Source organism: Rhinoraja longicauda, chromosome 8, assembly GCF_053455715.1.
Source record: "Rhinoraja longicauda isolate Sanriku21f chromosome 8, sRhiLon1.1, whole genome shotgun sequence".
Lineage (NCBI taxonomy): Eukaryota > Metazoa > Chordata > Chondrichthyes > Rajiformes > Arhynchobatidae > Rhinoraja > Rhinoraja longicauda.
Window position 1 is genome coordinate 23,573,742 of NC_135960.1, and position 20,107 is coordinate 23,593,848.

At 45.7% G+C, this 20,107-nt stretch overlaps 1 protein-coding gene across 1 annotated transcript in view; it reads right to left on the reverse strand.

Moving 5' to 3' along the window:
* The window catches only part of ubxn4 (UBX domain protein 4), a 41,951-nt gene extending 21,989 nt beyond the window's left edge, over nucleotides 1-19,962 (reverse strand). The window contains exons 1-3 of the mRNA XM_078403396.1: nucleotides 19,696-19,962; nucleotides 2,911-3,013; nucleotides 2,745-2,773 (exon numbers count right to left, since the gene is read on the reverse strand). Of these exons, the coding sequence (XP_078259522.1) occupies nucleotides 2,745-2,773; nucleotides 2,911-3,013; nucleotides 19,696-19,777 (214 nt within the window). The 5' untranslated portion in view covers nucleotides 19,778-19,962. The remainder of the gene's footprint in view (nucleotides 1-2,744; nucleotides 2,774-2,910; nucleotides 3,014-19,695) is intronic.
* Nucleotides 19,963-20,107: the final 145 nt, after the last annotated feature.

Consider the following 20,107-nt stretch of genomic DNA (forward strand, 5'->3'; position numbering starts at 1 on the left):
TGAGGTCCGCAATATTAAAAAGAAAATAACAAATTAAATACATATGAAATTAATTTAGAGAAATAGAATGGACACAGGCCCTTCAACATACTGAGTCAATGCCAACCACTGATCAATTAACTTTCCTGCCTTGAAAAATTCTTGAAATATTTATTGGAGAATTTGCCTATTGTTGAATTTCTGCAAATCAGGTCTTCCATAACCTGGGTATCCCTTGAATATTGTGACATCAAAGAATATATTCCTTAGAAATTAAATTATTACATCAAGGTTGTCCATGACAAAACCATCGAGACAAACTATTTTAACCAGGTGCGAGAGAACCTCTAGGTCCTTTTGCTGCATGGAACTTTTTTAAACTTCTTGGATTTGGAGAATTAAAAATGTTTCTTCACCAATGGTGGATTTTGACAATCAGAAAGAAGCCTCTTTCCTTAAGTTTTCAAAGCCAAAGAGTGCACAAAATTTCAATAATCATGGGAGCAACGAAATGGTGGAGGAGAAAATAGCCCAGTCAAGGGAAATGGAAAAGGGACAAAACTGACGTCCCTGTGTGACAAGTGTGCAAATGAGAGTTTTTTTAAAGCTTGATTTCTGTATTTATAACAGTTCTTAAGTTCTCTATATCAAGTGACCTCAGTAAACATGGGGCCAACAGAGGACTGGGAGGAATTCAGAGTCCAGCAGAGGAGGACAAAGGGCTTAATTAGGAAAGGGAAAATAGATTATGAGGGAAAGCTGGCAAGGAACATAAAAACTGACTGCAAAAGCTTTTATAGATATGTGAAGAGAAAAGGATTAGTTAAGACAAATGTAGGTCCCTTGCAGTTGGAAACAGGTGAATTGATCATAGGGAACAAGGAGATGGCAGACCAATTGAACAAATACTTTGGTTCTGTCTTCACTAAGGAAGACATAAACCGTCTGCCGGAAATAGCGGGGGACCGGGGGTCTAATGAGATGGAGGAACTGAGGGAAATCCAGGTTAGTCTGGAAGTGGTGTTATGTAAATTAAATGGATTAAAGGCAGATAAATCCCCAGGGCCAGATAGGCTGCATCCCAGAGTGCTTAAGGAAGTAGCCTCAGAAATAGTGGATGCATTAGCGATAATTTTTCAAAACTCCTTAGATTCTGGAGTAGTTCCTGAGGACTGGAGGGTAGCTAATGTAACCCCACTTTATAAAAAAGGAGGGAGAGAGAAAACGGGGAATTATAGACCAGTTAGCCTAACATCGGTAGTGGGGAAAATGCTAGAGTCAGTTATTAAATATGTGATAGCATCACATTTGGAAAGTGGTGAAATCATCGGACAAAGTCAGCATGGATTTACAAAAGACAAATCATGTCTGACGAATCTTATAGAATTTTTCGAGGATGTAACTAGTAGAGTGGATAAGGGAGAACCAGTCGATGTGTTATATCTGGACTTTCAGAAGGCCTTCGACAAGGTCCCACATAGGAGATTGGTGTACAAACTTAAAGCACACAGTATTGAGGGTTCAGTGTTAAGGTGGATAGAAAATTGGTTGGCGGACAGGAAGCAAAGAGTAGGAATAAACGGGTCCTTTTCGGAATGGCAGGCAGTGACTAGTGGGGTACCGCAAGGCTCAGTGCTGGGACCCCAGTTATTTAGTATATATTAATGATTTGGACGAGGGAATTGAATGCAACATCTCTAAGTTTGCGGATGACACGAAGCTGGGTGGCAGTGTTAGCTGCGAGGAGGATGCTAGGAGGCTGCAGAGTGACTTGGATAGATTAGGCGAGTGGGCAAATGCATGGCAGATGCAATATAATGTGGATAAATGTGAGGTTATCCACTTTGGCGGCAAGAACAGGAAAGCAGAGTATTACCTGAATGGTGAACGATTAGGAGAAGGGGAGATGCAACGTGACCTGGGTGTCATGGTGCACCAGTCATTGAAAGCAAGCGTGCAGGTGCAGCAGGCAGTGAAGAAAGCGAATGGTATGTTGGCATTCATAGCAAGAGGATTTGAGTTTAGGAGCAGGGAGGTCTACTGCAGTTGTACAGGGCCTTGGTGAGACCGCACCTGGAGTATTGTGTGCAGTTTTGGTCTCTTAATCTGAGGAAAGACGTTCTTGCCTTAGAGGGAGTACAGAGAAGGTTCACTAGATTGATCCCTGGGATGGCGGGACTTTCATATGAAGAAAGACTGGATAGACTAGGCTTGTACTCGCTGGAATTTAGAAGACTGAGGGGGGATCTTATAGAAACATATAAAATTCTTAAGGGGTTGGAGAGGCTAGATGCGGGAAGATTGTTCCCGATGTTGGGGGAGTCCAGAACCAGGGGTCACAGCTTAAGGATAAGGAGGAAGTCTTTTAGGATCGAGATGAGAAAACATTTCTTCACACAGAGAGTGGTGAGTCTGTGGAATTCTCTGCCACAGAAGGTAGTTGAGGCCAGTTCATTGGCTATATTTAAGAGGGAGTTAGATGTGGCCCTTTTTGCTAAAGGGATCAGGGGGTATGGAGAGAAGGCAGGTACAGGTTACTGAGCTGGATGATCATATTGAATGGCGGTGCAGGCTCGAAGGGCCGAATGGCCTACTCCTGCATCTATTTTCTATGTTTCTATATGAGAATGTGATGATTGTCTAATATAAATCATGTCTATGTCATTTAGCAGTATTGGCAAGTTTGAATTTACAAGCTTTAAAATAAGTGTTTCTATGCAAACTACACTTTCACTTTCAAGAACAGATAAACAGTAAAAGGATACAAATTTGAGAAAACTGCAAACATGCTTCACTGTAGGAAAAATAAAAGGTGTCAAATATTATAATTGCATTGAGATATTTTAAAATAAATATTAGATCTAAATATCAATGTTAAAAAAATAAAAACCTACAATCTACCCTTTGACAAACTGTACGTGGGGCACTTGCCTTTTAGAGTCTATCATAATTGCAACAAAAGAGCTTGCAGTTGCTTCTCCTACTCCATCAGCCTCCCAACTTGCAGCCATCTGTCTTGATTGTTCATCATCCCCTAAAAATACCAATCATTAGTATTTAAAACAGACCAGAGGCACTATTTCTAAGTGAGACATGCAGTTCATTACCACTTATAAATTTAAATGTTTTTACTGAACAGCATGGGTGCTGATAAATCAGATCAATATTACGGTTGATACATTTTAAAACATTAAATGTAAAACTACCATTAAATCATACTTAACATGAGTCTAATCAATTTTAACAAAACCAGGAACGAATCTAAAATAAGATGAAGCTACCACTCCCTTTTATTTAATCTATGGGCAAAACTAACTGATATTCCTGCTGAATGAACATCAAATAAAAGTTAATATATTGCAAGTTAAACAGTAATGGTAAAAAGCAGAAACGAAACAAAATGCTACAAGACATAGTTCTCCTATTTCTATTTCTTTCAATAAAATGCATGTATTTCCTTGTTTATACCAATCATCCTCTTAGTGCTGAGAAAGTAAATGCAAAAAGTACTTGAAATCAGCCAAAAATACAAAGCACATTAAAATTAATACATGCACATTGGAAATCATTCAGGAAAATCAATCAGGGAATTACAGCGTAAAAGTCGGGACGTTATGTTACAGTTTTAAAAGACGTTGGTGAGATGACCCTTGGAGTATTGTGTTCTGTTTTGGTCACTTTGCTAAAGGAAAGATACCATTAAGCTGGAAAGGGCATAAAGAAGATTTACGAAGATGTTGCCAGACTCGAGGGCCTGAGCTATAGGGAGAGATTGGAAGGGTAGGACTTTGTTCCTTGGAACACAGGAGGTACATAAAATCATAAGGGGAATTGATGGGCTGAATGCAGAGTCCTTATCCCAGGTAGGAGAATGAAGAACTGGTAGGCACAGGTTTAAGGTGAGAGAGGAAAGATGTAATAGGAAACTGAGAGGCAACATTTTCACATAGAGGGTGGTGAGTATATGGAACAAGCTGTCATAGGAAGCAGTCGGGACAGGTAAAATAACGACATTTAAACGACAATTGGACAGGCACATGAATAGGAAAGGTTTTAGAGGTATATAGGTCAAATGCAGGTATATGGGACCAGCATAGATGGCATCTCAGTCGCCATGGAAAAGTTGGGCTGAAGGGCCCGTTTCCATGCTGTATACAATTGCCCTCCATAATGTTTGGGACAAAGACCAGTCATTTATTTATTTGCCTCTGTACACCCCAATTTGAGATTTGTAATAGAAAAAAAATTACATGTGGTTAAAGTGCACATTGTCAGATTTTAATAAAGGCCATTTTTATACATTTTGGTTTCACCATGTAGAAATTACAGCAGTGGCTATACATAGTCCCCCCATTTCAGAATACCATAATGTTTGGGACACAGCAATGTCATGTTTAGTATTTTGTTGCATATCCTTTGCTTGCAATGACTGCTTGAAGTCTGTGATTCATGGACATCACCAGTTGCTGGGTGTCTTCTCTGATGATGCTCTGCCAGGCCTGTATTGCAGCCATCTTTAGCTTATGTTTGTTTTGGGGGCTAGTCCCCTTCAGTTTTCTCTTCAGCATATAAAAGACATGCTCAATTGGGTTCAGATCAGGTGATTGACTTGGCCACTCAAGAATTGACCATTTTTTTGCTTTGAAAAACTCCTTTGTTGCTTCAGCAGTATGTTTGGGATCATTGTCTTGCTGTAGAATGAACCGCTGGCCAATGGGTTTTGAGGCATTTGTTTGAACTTGAGCAGATAGGATGTGTCTATACACTTCAGAATTCATTATACTACTACAATCAGCAGTTGTATCATCAATGAAGAGAAGTGAGCCAGTACCTTCAGCAGCCATACATGCCAAGGCCATAACACCCCCATCACCATGTTTCACAGATGAGGTGGTATGCTTTGGATCTTAGGCAGTTCTTTCTCTCCTCCATACTTTGCTCTTGCTATCACTCTGATATAAGTTAATCTTCATTTCATCTGTCCACAAGACCTTTTTCCAGAACTGTGGTTGCTCTTTTAAGTACTTCTTGGCAAACTGTAACCTGGCCATCCTACTTTTGCGGCTAACTAGTGGTTTGCATCTTGCAGTGTAGCCTCTGTTCATGAAGTCTTCCACGGACAGTGGTCATTGACAAATCCACACCTGACTCCTGAAGAGTGTTTCTGATCTGTCGGACAGGTCTTTGGGGATTTTTCTTTATTATAGAGAGAATTCTGTCATCAGCTGTGGAGGTCTTCCTTGGCCTGCCAGTCCCTTTGCGATTAGTAAGCTCACCAATGCACTCTTTCTTCTTAACGATGCTCCAAACAGTTGATTTTGGTAAGACTAAGGTTTGGCTGATGTCTCTAACAGTTTTATTCTTGTTTCTCAATCTCATAATGGCTTTTTTGACTTCCATTGGCACAACTTTGGTCCTCATGTTGATAAACAGCAATAAAAGTTTCCAAAAGTGATGAAAAGACGAGGTGCTGAGAGCTCTCTTAGACCTGCATTAAGGAGGAAATTAAACACACCTGAGCAATTACAGACACCTGTGAAGCCATGTGTCCCAAACATTATGGTGCCCTGAAATGGGGGGACTATGTATAAACACAGCTGTAATTTCTACATGGTGAAACCAAAATGCATATAAATGGTGTTTATTAAAATCTGGCAATGTGCACTTTAACCACACGTGATTTTTTTCTATTACAAATCTCAAATTGTGGAGTACAGGGGCAAATGAATAAATGATAGGTCTTTGTCCCAAACATTATGGAAGGCACTCTAACTCTACGACATAAATTTAAAAATCTAACTTTCCTTGTTATGTTTCCTTACTTCCTCCTTATGCAGAAAGTACATATCTCAACTATCTTAAAAGATAACCAGAAGATTGATGTACTCTGCTCAACTCAGATGCGAGGATACTATTTAAATGATATTTATTTCACAAAATGCTGGAGTAACTCAGCAGCATCTCAGGAGCGAAGGAATGGGTAACGTTTCGGGTCGAGACCCTTCTTCAGACTGATGTCAGGTGGGCGGGACAAAGGAAGGATATAGGTGGAGACAGGAAGATAGAGGGAGAACTGGGAAGGGGAGGGGAAGAGAGGGACAAAGGAACTGTCTAAAGTTGGAGAAGTCAATGTTCATACCGCTGGGCTGCAAGCTGCCCTAGCGAAATATGAGGTGCTGTTCCTCCAATTTCCGGTGGGCCTCACTATGGCACTGGAGGAGGCCCATGACAGAAAGGTCAGACTGGAAGTGGGAGGGGGAGTTGAAGTGCTCAGCCACCGGGAGATCAGGTTGGTTGAGGTGGACTGAGCGTAGGTGTTGAGCGAAACGATCGCCGAACCTGCGTTTGGTTTCGCCGATGTAAATAAGTTGACATCTAGAGCAGCGGATACAATAGATGAGGTTGGAGGAGTGGCAGGTGAACCTCTGTTTCACCTGGAAAGACTGTTTGGGTCCTTGGATGGAGTTGAGGGGGTAGGTAAAGGGACAGGTGTTGCATCTCCTGCGGTTGCAGGGGAAAGTGCCCGGGGATGGGGTGGTTTGGGTAAGAAGGGACGAGTGGACCAGGGGGGTGGTTTGGGTAAGAAGGGACGAGTGGTCCAGGGAGTTACGGAGGGAACGGTCTCTGCGGAACACAGAAAGGGGAGGGGATGGGAAGATGTGGCCAGTAGTGGGATCCCGTTGGGAGATTATTAGAAATGATAAAAATCAGAGCAGAACCTGAAATGGTAATCCTTTGGACCATTCTTATATTCAATCCAAAGAGTTGCAAGTGACGCCTTCCTAATTCCTGATATTGTTTGCTTTAACGGTTGATCTTATTAGGCTTCCTGGCCTCTGCTTGCAGATAAAAATGTTCTAGACTCCAAAAAACAAGTCATTTTATACGCAACCAATCAAAATTGTTCACGATTTGGAACTGTGCATGGCAGCATCTGAGCATGCCTGCATAAGCACATCAATCAATTAAAGACCACAAAACAATTAATTTATCTATATCAGTGCAAGGAAAAGTGCATTTCCTTCAGGACTTTGTCGAATATGTCTATCATTTTTGTTGCAGACCTCCCAACATTTGGTTTTACAAATTCATAATTTTGATGCCCAAAATTCAGAATTTTACATCAAAATTCATAATATGGCACGTAATGCAACTTTTCAGCAAAAAAAAGTATGCACGCCAAATACGCATACGTGTTGCACTACATTCATGTGTGAAAAACGACTATTATTTCCAACAGTCCGTAGTTCTTGGACCACATGTATGTCAGGCCAATCATGAGTATATTCTGTTATCTATAAAGGTTATTGAACAGAAATACCTTTTGTAACACAAAGAAAAAAATGTTTTGTTTTGTTTTTTCTATTTTGCTTTTTCTTTACACATCCCAATTCTCTTGGTATAGAATAAAAGAACAATGGTCATAAAATATATGACTAAGTTATGGAGAAAGAGTTGATATATGCGACTCGACTAAGCATACGAAAGTACTTGTTGAAATAAATTCGCACATTAATTGATAATCAGCCCAAAAAGGTGGTAATTGGCTTTTCTGCTGTGTTTTATATTTTAACCCTGTCTGAATTAATTAATATTAATATAGACAATAGACAATAGTTATATAATCTTGCACTTAAATATAATATTTACTCATTACAGTTCCACCACTGATTTTCTGGCACTCTTGGTTCCAAAGCTTTGCTGGTTTATCCAGCCGGCCAAGGAAGTCTGCTATGGGGATAGATGTGCTGGCTCCCCGGCCACAGGTTGCAAATTCAACCTGCTGATCGACAATGGAAGTCCCGATGAGGTCGAGATTGGCTGCCTTGCCCAGCACAGGTGCCACATTTTCGGGGAGACTTCCAGGGCGCGGGCGATTTCTCACAGAACCCCAAGCGGCTGAATTGGCCAATTGCAATTACCGACTGTTTTGCGGAAAAATGTGAGGCAAAATTGGAATGGCAGAAATGAAATAAGAAAGCGGAAACTTTCCACCAAATTCGGAAGGGTTAGGAGGGGTGCTATTGTCAGAATTGGTCAGTACAAGGGACGAGAAATATTCTGCTTGCTGAATCATTTTATCCCAAATATGCTGGAAAATCATTGGTATAAAATGGAAAAGCTAGGCGATCTTGTTTTGCTGAACAATGTTTGGAATCATATTGCACGATTAATGGATGAAATCAACGTGTGCTTCAAATGCTTACAATCAGATAGCAATTAATACTTGGGTGAAGAAGGAAGCATCAAGAAGTTCAGTGAGGATAATGGGTGTTCAATGGAACCTTAAAACATGAAGATTATCATATGAGATCTAGGGTGGGAACTTGAAAGCTCCATGTCAAAGTAGTTAAAATCATAGATACCAATGATAAGAAGGAGTGGAGTTTGCACGAGGGGCCGTAGAAGAAGAAAATAAGTCCCAGAGAACAGTGCACAGGAGGTGTGGGTCATTTCGGCCATCATGTTCACGGCACTCACTGGGCTAAATTGCCTCCAGCCTAACTCCACATTTCAGCTTTATATAAATAGTCCTTCAAATTATGGTCTTCAACTGCATATCCATCCAGCCGGGGCTTCTGGGTGGCAAGCTGGAGCGCACAAGAGTGGATCACCACCTCACATCCTGGATTCTGGGCTACCTCACCAACCAACCACCGTATGTGAGGACCTGGTCTCGGACAGGGTGGTCTGTTGCACTGGGGTTCCGCAGGGAACAATGCTAGCTCCATTCTTGTTCACCCTGTACACTGCGGACTTCAGGCACAGCTCTGCAGACTTCTATCTACAGAAGTTCTCTGACGACTCTGCCATCGTCGGCCTCATCACGGGCGACGAGGACAGGGCGTAAAGAGAACTGATCAAGGAGTTTGTGGACTGGTGCCAGCGGAACTGCCTCCAGATCAACACAGCGAAAACCAGGGAGATGGTGGTAGATTTCCGCAGGCGCAGCCAGGTCCCCCCCGACACCGGTGAACATCCAGGGAATGGACATCGAGAGGGTGGAATCTTATAAGAAGCTGGGTGTCTACCTCAACAATAAACTGGACTGGACTGAAAACACCGATGCGGTATACAGAAAGGGCCAGAGCAGACTTTATCTGCTAAGGAGACTCAGGTCCTTTGGAGTGCAGGGGGCACTCCTAAGGACCTTCTACAACACGGTGGTTGCATCGGCCATTTTCTATGGAGTGGTCTGCTGGAGCAGCAGCATCTCAGCGGCAGAAGGGAAGAGACTCGACACGCTGGTCAGGAAGGCCAGCTCTGTCCTGGGTTGCCCCCTCGACTCAGTGCAGGTGGTGGGAGAGAGGAGGATGATGGCAAAGCTAACATCGCTGCTGGACGACGACTCCCACCCCATGCAGGACACTGTCACTGCACCGAGTAGCTCCTTCAGTGACAGACTCCTTCACCCCAAGTGCGTGAAGGAGAGATATAGGAGGTCCTTCCTTCCCGCTGATACTGATTGTACTGATTGAGAGTGATCAGCCATGATCGCATTGAATGGCGGTGCTGGCTCGAAGGGCTGAATGGCCTACTCCTGCACCTATTGTCTATTGCTGCTGTGAGACTGCACAACCAGCACTGCTCCCAGCAGACGAGTCAACAATAACAGCTAAGAACACACAGAATTCCCACGCCAGAAGGTTCAGGAATAGCTAGTTTCCTACAAGTTTTTCAACTGACCTGCACAATGCTAATCCTACCACGGCAATGGAACACTACAACCTCTTGCACAACCATGAACATATTCTAATTGTGTATTTTTTAACTGATGTCTTGTTTTACTTTTGCAATCTTTTTCTTCTCACTGTCTTGAATAATTTATATAGAATTTATGTATAATTCATGATTTGGGTGTTGTCTATGTGCCTGTGATGTGGCTGCGAGCAAATTTATAATTGCCACTGTACCTCACTGTACTTGTGCATAGGACAATAAACTCGACTTGAAATCAGATCTATGCTATAGCGTGACAAGCATATGATGAGCGTTTGATTGCACTGAGCCTATATTCGCTGGAGTTTAGAAAAATGAGGGGGGGACCTCATTGAAACGTACAGAATAGTGAAAGGCTTGGAATAGAGTGGATTTTGGAGAGGATGTTTCCACGTGTGGGAGCAGAACTAGAGGTCAAAAAGAATAAGGAGTAGGTCATTTAGGACTGAGATGAGGAAAAACGTTTTCACGCAAAGAGTTGTGAATCTGTGGAATTCTTTGCCACAGAAGGCAGTGGAGACCAATTCACTGGATGTTTTCAAGAGAGAGTTTTGTCAGAGGGTGGTGAATTTGTGGAATTCTCTGCCATAAAAGGCTGTGAAGTCAAAGTCAGTGGATATATGTAAAGCAGAGATAGATTATTGACTAGAATGGGTGTCAGAGGGTATGGGGAGAAGGCAGGAGGGAGAGATAGATCAGCCATGATTGAATGGCAGAGTAGACTTGATGGGCCGAATGGCCTAATTCTTCTCCTACCCCTTATTCTTAAACTGTGATCCCTCGTTCTGGGCTCCTACATCGGGAACATTTTTCCTGTTTAACCTTCCTGCTCATTTAAGTCCACCATAAAGGAAAGAATAAAGACACTAACAGCAGCATCTCTGGAGAAAAGGAATGGGTGACGTTTCGAGTCGTGAACCTTCAGTCACGACCCAAAACGTCACCCATTCCTTCTCTCCAGACATGCTGCCTATCCCTCTGAGTTACTCCAGCTTTTTGTGTCTATCTACAGTTTAAACCACATTTGCAGTTCCTTCCTACACATTAGGGAACTAACGTGTCTGTTTTTTGCCACTTTAAGAAATAAGGCAGCCATTTATCAGTAAAGATAGATCCCTTAATTCTCACACTATTTTGTATCCACTTATTTATAGTGTATTTTCTTGCCACATTGCACCTCCTAATATTATCTCACACTTCTGTGGATTAAAGCCCATTTGTTAACTGGCCAACTAATGAAATGGAATAGTTTATCAATACCTTCCTGAAGTTTAGTGCATTCCTTCTGTCAATCATACAGCCTATTTTTTTGCATTATCTGCAAACTTCTATATCACATTAGAGTCTAAATCATGAGTATTTACTACACCAGTGAGTATTAAGACTTGTGGAATCTTACAGTCATAAAAATACCTGCCAGTCATTATTCCTTGATTTCTGCCATTGAACACAGGACAGAACACAGGAATTGGTCTAACGGCCACAATGTCTGTGCATGATCCAGTTTGCAAAGACTGGACCCTTCCCCACCCACTCCTCCCCAAGCAGTAATTCACACCTACTCACAGACTGCCTCCAGTTTGCAAAGACTGCCCCCACCCCCCACCCTCTGCAATCACCAATTTGCACATACTCACAGCCTCACATCAGCCTGGCCACTTATTAATGTTAATGTTACTGAACAAAGTCACCATGAGTTTATACATGAGCAATCATGCTTAGCAAATCATGTGTTCATAAAATGCCTCACATTGTTTACCAAGTAACTGAGCAGGAAATAACAGATTGCAGTAAACCCTCATTTTAATGGACCCCTTTATAACAGATTTCGGTTTAAGTGGACGGACCTGCCCACGTCACCCCACGGGTCGCACCCTCCCTTCTACCTCCTGCTCTGGCTTCTGACACCACCTCCTGTTCACCCACTGCATGGTCCGATTGACGCGGCTGTTGTTGCAGCTCACGTTGTAGCCCTGGGGACAGCGCTCTCTTCAGGCCACCGCCTCCAACAGGACATGTTTGGTCACCAAGGGGCTTCCTCCTCTCCCGCCTGCTGCTGCTACTACTTCCTCTCCCACCCACTGCTGCTTATTCCTACTACTTCCTCTCCCACCCACTGCTGCTTCTTCCTTTCCCCCCTCCACCGCCATCACCTCCTCCTTCTCCCCGGGAGTCGTTGACATATTCACTTTGGAAAATGTTGTGATTGCGGGGGAGGTGGAGGAGGCGGTGGCAGCAATGGAGAGGGGAAGCGGACAAAAAAAAGGGAGAAATGGCAGCAGGTGGAAGGGGTGGGTGCCCCACGGTGACCAAGCACATCTTGACATTGACAATAGCCTTAAGAAAGCGTGTCCTGTCGGGGGCTACGACGTGAGCCTTAATAACAGCCACAACAATCAGTGAAGGGCTCGCTGGTGCAGACCAACGGTATCGCACCTAGTTTCAAGGTAAAACAATACAAAGTGCAGGAGTAACCAAGCAGACTGAATCAATCTGAAGATGGGTACCAACGTCACCTATCCATGTTTTCCAGAGATGTTGCCTGACCTGCTGAGATACTCCAGCACTTTGTGTTCTTTTATGTATTAACCATCATCTGAAGCTCTTTGTTTCAACTACATACAATGATAATACCGTACTCGTTTATAGCAACCAATTGGCAATAACGGACACCATTCCCCCCATTATGGTCCACTATATCGAGGGTTTATTGTATTGTGATAAACTGCAGCTACTGAATTGCAGGAAACTAGCAGCGGCTTGATTTAAAGGCATTAAGATTAGGTATTTATATATATATATATATATATCTATCTATATACTACTAAAATTCAGATCTTGTAGCGTTGTATATATATTCCACTGATGTCGGCTGAATACGGCAATTCCGGCAAAACGGTGAACCGTAGCGCCACGATTTTTGAACCGCCTTAATCAGCATGCGGTTCGCTGCTGGAAAATGATATTTTTATTTAATTCGGACGCATATTTTTTAAGTTACATAGGTCTAAAAGTGCTGCCCCCCCTCATTTATCGAAGTTTTGACAGAAGGGGGGCGCTGCGGTCCGGCAGTGCTCAGTACGCATGCGCGGAATCTCCTCACTCTGTACTCAGCACGCATGCGCGGCATCTCCTCACTCGCACCAAAACAATGGACGCCGTTAGCGGCGCCAGCCCGCGATCACCGGCTCATCTCTCCTCTCTCCCCTTGCTTCTCTCCTCTCTCCCACACCCGGGAGAACATCTCCCCGCTATCCCCCCCCCCCCACGGACCCCCTCCCCCTCACTCTCTCCCCCCTCCACAAATACCGCCCCATCTCTCATCACCCTCCCCCCCTCCATCCTCAACACCTCCCTCCCTCCACCACTCCCTGGGTGTGGGCACGGGCCCAACGGGCCCGCTTTGAACGGGCACACTTGTTCTAGTATACTACTAAAACTCAGATCTTGAAGCGATGTTTGTATATATATTCCACTGATGTCGGCTGAAGGCAATTCCGGCAAAACGGTGAACCGTTGCGCCACGATTTTTGAACCGCTTTAATCAGCATGCGGTTCGCTGCTGGAAAATGATATTTTTATTTAATTCGGACGCATATTTTTTAAGTTACAGAGGTCTAAAGGTGCTGCCCCCCCTCATTTATCGAAGTTTTGACAGAAGGAGGGCGCTGCGGTCAGGCAGTGCTCAGTACGCATGCGCGGAATCTCCTCACTCAGTACTCAACACGCATGCGCGGCATCTCCTCACTCGCACCAAAACAATGGACGCCGTTAGCGGCGCCAGCCCGCGATCACCGGCTCACCTCTCCTCTCTCCCTTTGCTTCTCTCCTCTCTCCCACACCCGGGAGAACATCTCCCCGCTATCCCCCCCCCCCTCCCCCCTCACTCTCTCCCCCCTCCACAAATACCGCAACATCTGTCATCACCAAACCGGTAAGAGTGGGGCTGGGGGAGGAGAGAATGGGGGGTGTGGGGACGGGCCCAACGGGCCCGCATTGAACGGGCACACTTGTTCTAGTATATTATAAAAACTCTGTGTTTGTTTGTGTGTATGTGTCCACCATGACTTAGACGAAGGGATTAAAAGTACCATTAGCAAATTTGCAGATGATACTAAGTTGGGGGGTAGTGTGAATTGTGAGGAAGATGCAATAAGGCTGCAGGGTGACTTGGACAGGTTGTGTGAGTGGGCGGATACATGGCAGATGCAGTTTAATGTAGGTAAGTGTGAGGTTATTCACTTTGGAAGTAAGAATAGAAAGGCAGATTATTATCTGAATGGTGTCAAGTTAGGAGGAGGGGGAGTTCAACGAGATCTGGGTGTCCTAGTGCATCAGTCAATGAAAGGAAGCATGCAGGTTCAGCAGGCAGTGAAGAAAGCCAATGGAATGTTGGCCTTCGTAACAAGAGGAGTTGAGTATAGGAGCAAAGAGGTCCTTCTACAGTTGTACCGGGCCCTGGTGAGACCGCACCTGGAGTACTGTGTGCAGTTTTGGTCTCCAAATTTGAGGAAGGATATTCTTGCTATGGAGGGCGTGCAGCGTAGGTTCACTAGGTTAATTCCCGGAATGGCGGGACTGTCGTATGTTGAAAGGCTGGAGCGATTGGGCTTGTATACACTGGAATTTAGAAGGATGAGGGGGGATCTTATTGAAACATATAAGATAATTAGGGGATTGGACACATTAGAGGCAGATAACATGTTCCCAATGTTGGGGGAGTCCAGAACAAGGGGCCACAGTTTGAGAATAAGGGGTAGGCCATTTAGAACGGAGATGAGGAAGAACTTTTTCAGTCAGAGGGTGGTGAAGGTGTGGAATTCTCTGCCTCAGAAGGCAGTGGAGGCCAGTTCGTTGGATGCTTTCAAGAGAGAGCTGGATAGAGCTCTTAAGGATAGCGGAGTGAGGGGGTATGGGGAGAAGGCAGGAACGGGGTACTGATTGAGAGTGATCAGCCATGATCGCATTGAATGGCGGTGCTGGCTCGAAGGGCTGAATGGCCTACTCCTGCACCTATTGTCTATTGTCTATTGTCTATAACTTTTTTGGTTCGCACAGCCAAAATGGTACACCATAGCGCCACAATTTTTGGCCCACATTACTCACCATTATCCTAAGCATAATGTCTAACAACTCTCATTCAAATTGAAGCGACATTTTTAAAGCTAGAGGGATTTTAATGTTTAAAAGTGGCCTTTCTAACTCATTTCTAGAAGGTCTTCTGCATGTGACGTCACAATGTAACCCGTGCGACTGTGAGAGATGAGCTCGCGCTCCCCCCCCGCCGGTATTCAGCGTGTGACATCACAATAGGACACGCATGTCTTTAACAATAGCGCTCTCTCCACTCCCCCGGAGGACCAGCAGGAGGACCGACGCCCATCCCAGCATGCCTCGCGTCTGCCTTCCCCTCGTGGTGCAGCGCGACGCCATTCCCCGCAGCTCGCGACCAACAGCGCTCAACACGCGAGCCACGACCCGGGGGTCGCTCCCCGCCCGCAAACCAGTGCACGCACCGGTAGGATCGATGGCCCCGAGCCGAGGATCGCCCACGGGTCCGAATCTCTGCTGTTGCAGAGAGGATGGGGTGTGAGAGTGGGGAGAACAATTTCAATTTTTTTTAAACGTTAAAACCCCACTTACTTCATAGATTAGACTTTTTCATAGAAAAGCCGTTTAAAAAAAAGTTAACAAACCCGGGGGGGGGGGGGAGGGGGCTGTAGTAGCCAATGGGGGGGGGGGGGGAGGGGGTGACAAGAGCGTCAGGGGAGGAGGAGGGAGGGGAGGATGGGTGAGGAGGGATGGGGAGGAGGGAAGGAGAGAGGGGGAGGAGGGGGTAGAGAGGGTGAGGGGTGGGTGAAGGGGGTGGGGATGGAGTGGGTGAGGGGCTGGGGGTGGAGGAGGGGTCGAGTGGGTGAGGGGGGAGGAAGAGGGTGGAATGGAGATGGTGGTGGGGGAAGTGGGGGTGGGAGGGAGTGGGGGTCGGGGGGGAGAGAGAGTGGGGGTGGGGAAGGACAGGGACAGTAGGGTGGGGGACAGGGGAGAGTGGGGGTGGGGAGGAGGGGAGAGTGGGGGTGGGGGGAGAGTGGGGTGCGGGCAGGGAGAGTAGGGGTGGGGGTGAGGGGAAGGGGGAATAGCGGTGGGGAGGGGGGAATGGGGGTGGAGGCAGGGCTGGGGGAGTGTGGGTGGGGGGCAGGGGAAGGGCAAGTGGGGATGGGGCAGGGGAGGGGCAAGTGGGGGTGGGTAGGGGGGATGGAGTGGGTCAGTGGGGGAAGGAGGGGGGGGGGATAAGGGGGGAGGAGGGTGCTACACCAATATAGGAGAGGCTTTGTGTTCAGGGCTCACTCACTCACACTCTCCCCTTCCCTGTCTCCCCTCTACGAGGAATGGGCCCAACGGGTCCACTTGGTCTAGTATTTTACTAAAACTCTCATCTTGCATGTTTGTATATTTTTCGTAAATATATTTGTTCCGGAAATACAGCCAAAACGGTACACGATAGTGCAACAATTTTCGGCCCACCTTACTCACCATTGGCCTGCGCTTCAAATGGTTGTTATATTTTCTTCCTCTTCTTCTTGCGTTTGATGAAGCAGAAATTATGTAACGCCTTCCAGGCGCTGTAGCCAGTGCAATGTGCTGTTGTCGAGGGCCGTGAGGTCTACCCCTCCACCAGGGGGACTGAGGACAGTGCAGTCGAAGATGACGTGCTGCGCTGTTTGCTGGTCTGCTAATGGACGCAACCCCCAACAATGCATGTTGGTTGTTATATTTTTTTAAGTTATTCACTTTTTAAACTTTAATTAACGACTTTTTAAACTTTAATAAATCACTACCACTGGCCTTTCCCATCAGCCGCGCCTATGCAGTAATACCTCCGTGTTCAACGTCATAATGGGAACCTAACGGGTCTGCGCCTTCGCTGTTGGGGCCTGTTGATATAATACTTACGTGTTCATCTTGCGTCACAGCGGTAAGATAGTCGCCGGATCCGCATGTGCGCAGTTGGGGGAGGGTTGCCGCTCAGAGGGGGGTGGGACCTGCCCGAGTGTTGGGAGTGGCGGCCAATGAAGGGGAGTGAGGAGAGCTCCTGCTGCTGGCCGCCGCGATAGCTGCCCGGGGCTGGGGTGAGAAGCTCCCTCTCCCCTTTCCTCTCCCCGCTCGCCCGGCCCCAGGGGAGTTTTAAGGGGGGTTGAGGGGGAATGGAGTGGGTGAGGGGAAGGGGGGGGGATAAGATGGGTTGAGAGGGGATGGAGTGGATGAGTGGGGAGTACTACACCAATGCAGGAGAGGTTTGGATCCAATGGGTCCACAGCAGCTTGTGTCTTTTGCAACTGTAACATAATCCTTCTATACTGAATGTTCTGACTGACGAAGGTCAATTTGCCGAAAGCCTTCTTGACCATCCTATCTACTTGTGATGCTTATCTATATTAAACTGTATTTAATAAACTGAACTTACATTTGACAAATATATATTAATCATGGATATTAAATTTACCCTTGGTCCAACATCAAGGGTTACTGAAGTCCTTATGGGTCTTTGCAATTGAAATGCAAATTACGACAAAGTGGATGACCTCATGTTTGTCCATTTTGAAATCTGTTTGCTATTGTTTTACCCTTTTGCTAAAATGTTTTAAATCTTTGTATCTAAGGGAAGAATTATTATGCTCATAATACCATTTATCTTTGTGTCATTGGAAGACTGGGGCATTTTATTTTTATCCTTTCATCCAGATATTTAATAAATGCTAGACCAAGTGGACCCGTTGGGCCCATTCCTCGTAGAGGAGGGACAGGGAAGGGGAGAGGGTGTGACTGAGTGAGCCCTAGACCCAAAGCCTCTCCTGTATTGGTGTCGCACCTTCAACCCCCCCCACTCAATCCCCCTTATCTCCCCCTGCCCCCACCCTCACTCCCCCCAGCCCTGCCTCCACCCCATTCCCCCCATCCCACCCCTTTTCCCCCTCCCCTCATCTCCCTCCCCACCCCCACTCTCCTTGACCGCACCCCTCTCCCCTCCTCCCCACCCCCACTCTTCCCTCCTCTTAACCCCCACCCTGCCCTCCTCCCCAACCCCCCACCCCCACTCTCTCCTCCCCCACTTCCCACAACCCATCCCGCCTCCCCCAATCCACCCCCACCTCCCCCCTCAAAATGGAACAAGCTACCAGAGGAGATAGTTGAGGCAAGTACTATCACAACATTTGGATAGGTACATGGATAGAATAGGTTTAGATTATGGACTAAATGTGGGACTATAGATGGGACATGTTGGTTGGCGTGAGCACGTTGGGTCAAAGGGACTGTTTCCATGCAGTATCTATGACTCGAAATAAAAAGTTAAAATATAAAAGATGACTGAAATATTCAGATTGTAACATAAACACACCCATTTTACTGATTTTATGTTGTGTTCTGGTCTCTATGTGCCTCAAGATTCATTGTGGTTTATTTAGTTATTCTTTGAAAATATTTGATAAGTGACTCAAGTCCAGTACAATTAGAGATGGATTAAAAGATACTGACTTTGTTTACAATGCCCATATCATATAAATGAAGTGTATGATCGCTTTTCTTTTAAGGAAGAAAGAATACCTTCTGATTTTGCTCAAGGGTTGTTCAATTGTTTTTTTGCCAAAGCCTATATAATCCCAAGATCAGGCTGTGCTGCACTCCAGAGTCAAGTGCAGCCATGACACATAGGGCACACGGAAATAATCCAATGCATTCAGCATGGCTGAACCAGTCACATTGGAGCTGAATACGAGTTTTACATTAGTTGTCTGACAGCTTCTCTATAGATTAGTGAATGAAACCAAGTCAAAGATCAACACTGATTTGGAATGACCGAACTGGGTCAAAATACTCATGCTGCTAAATTCCAAAGCATGTGGTACTTCATCCCAATACCACTCTTTCACCTGTGAGTTTTAACAAGTTTTAAATTATTTGATTGAATTGAGCATTACTACAATTCAGCCTGATACAGTCTTCATCTGACACACACCCATGAATGTCTCCAGCAAACATCACCTTTTTCTCCTTACTTCTTACCCAAAGAGCAAAACTCCATATTGTTCTGTCACCATGTCTGTGGAAACTCAGGAACTGCAAGGTCAAGATCAGGAAAAGCTCAAAAAAAAGAGATCCTTTTATCCTGTGGCTATCAAACTGTACAACTCCTCCCCCTTCTGTCGTGGGGTAGACTGACCAACCCCCCCCCCCCCCCTCTCCTTGCCCGCACCCCACTCTCCCCCCACCCCCACTGTGTATTGTGCAACCTTAAGCATACTTATGTCAAAAAATTACCTTACACACCAACTTGTCAAAAGTCGGCTCATAAGTGATAGTAGAATTAGGCCATTCGGTCCATCAAGCCGACCCCGACATTCAACCATGGCTGAGCTATCTCTCCCTCCAAACCCCATTCTCCTGCCTTCTCCCCATAACCCCTTTTATGAAAAGGTTCTGGGTATAATATTACATTCTGTCCAGGCGAGGCTGGAAAAAAAGTTTAAAAGGAGCAGATATCTTAACAAAAAAAAAGTAACTTGGCAAACTTTAATTTCACCTGCGGACATGATATGGTAAATGCAAATATATAATCGTAACGATGAAAGACACGCAGCTCTTCCATCTTTTCGCTGGAGACTTCTCCGCGATAGTTGTGCTTCAAATTCTCCATCGTCACCGGGGATATTTGATAACAACATTTTAGTCAAAACAACAGTTTCACAAAACAAAATGCCCACTACTTCCAGGGCACCTTTGAGATATGCCAATGGCGCATTACCCCGCTCGTTAAGTTTCTGCTACGCATGCGGTTTTTAAACGAAATCCTGCTGGAATTAATATGATTAAAAATCTCAACGGCATCCATCGGGATGACGTGTCGGGCCCGGCCCCAAGTCCTGCTTTCAGGGCAGCCCCAGGCCGGAATGACGAAGCTTCCCTCCAGCTGGGCCTCAGCCCACCTGCCCGTGTCCATACCTGTGATAAACACGATAAAAACCGCATTCTTCTGTTTGGATAATGTGATGGCAGCGGGGATGGTGCCTTCGAACCAGCGCATTGTCCTGACACTCTCACTGTTTCTTTACGTAAATCAAACGCAGCCGAGTATTTCCTTCTTCACTCCGTCTGCCGTTTACAAAAGCAATGACGCGACGCTGATTTTACGCCAGGCAGACTTGGGGCCTTCGGATCCGTCAATCAGTCCGGGGGCGGGGCCGGGGTCCGACCATCACCCGCAGGGGACTGGGCCGGGGTCCAACCATCACCTACAGGGGGCGGGATCCGACCAACATCCGCGGAGGCGGGGCCAACGGCCGTCAATCACACACAGGGGCGGGACCAACGTCCGACCATTGCCCGCGGGGGCGGGGCCCACGTCCGGTCATCT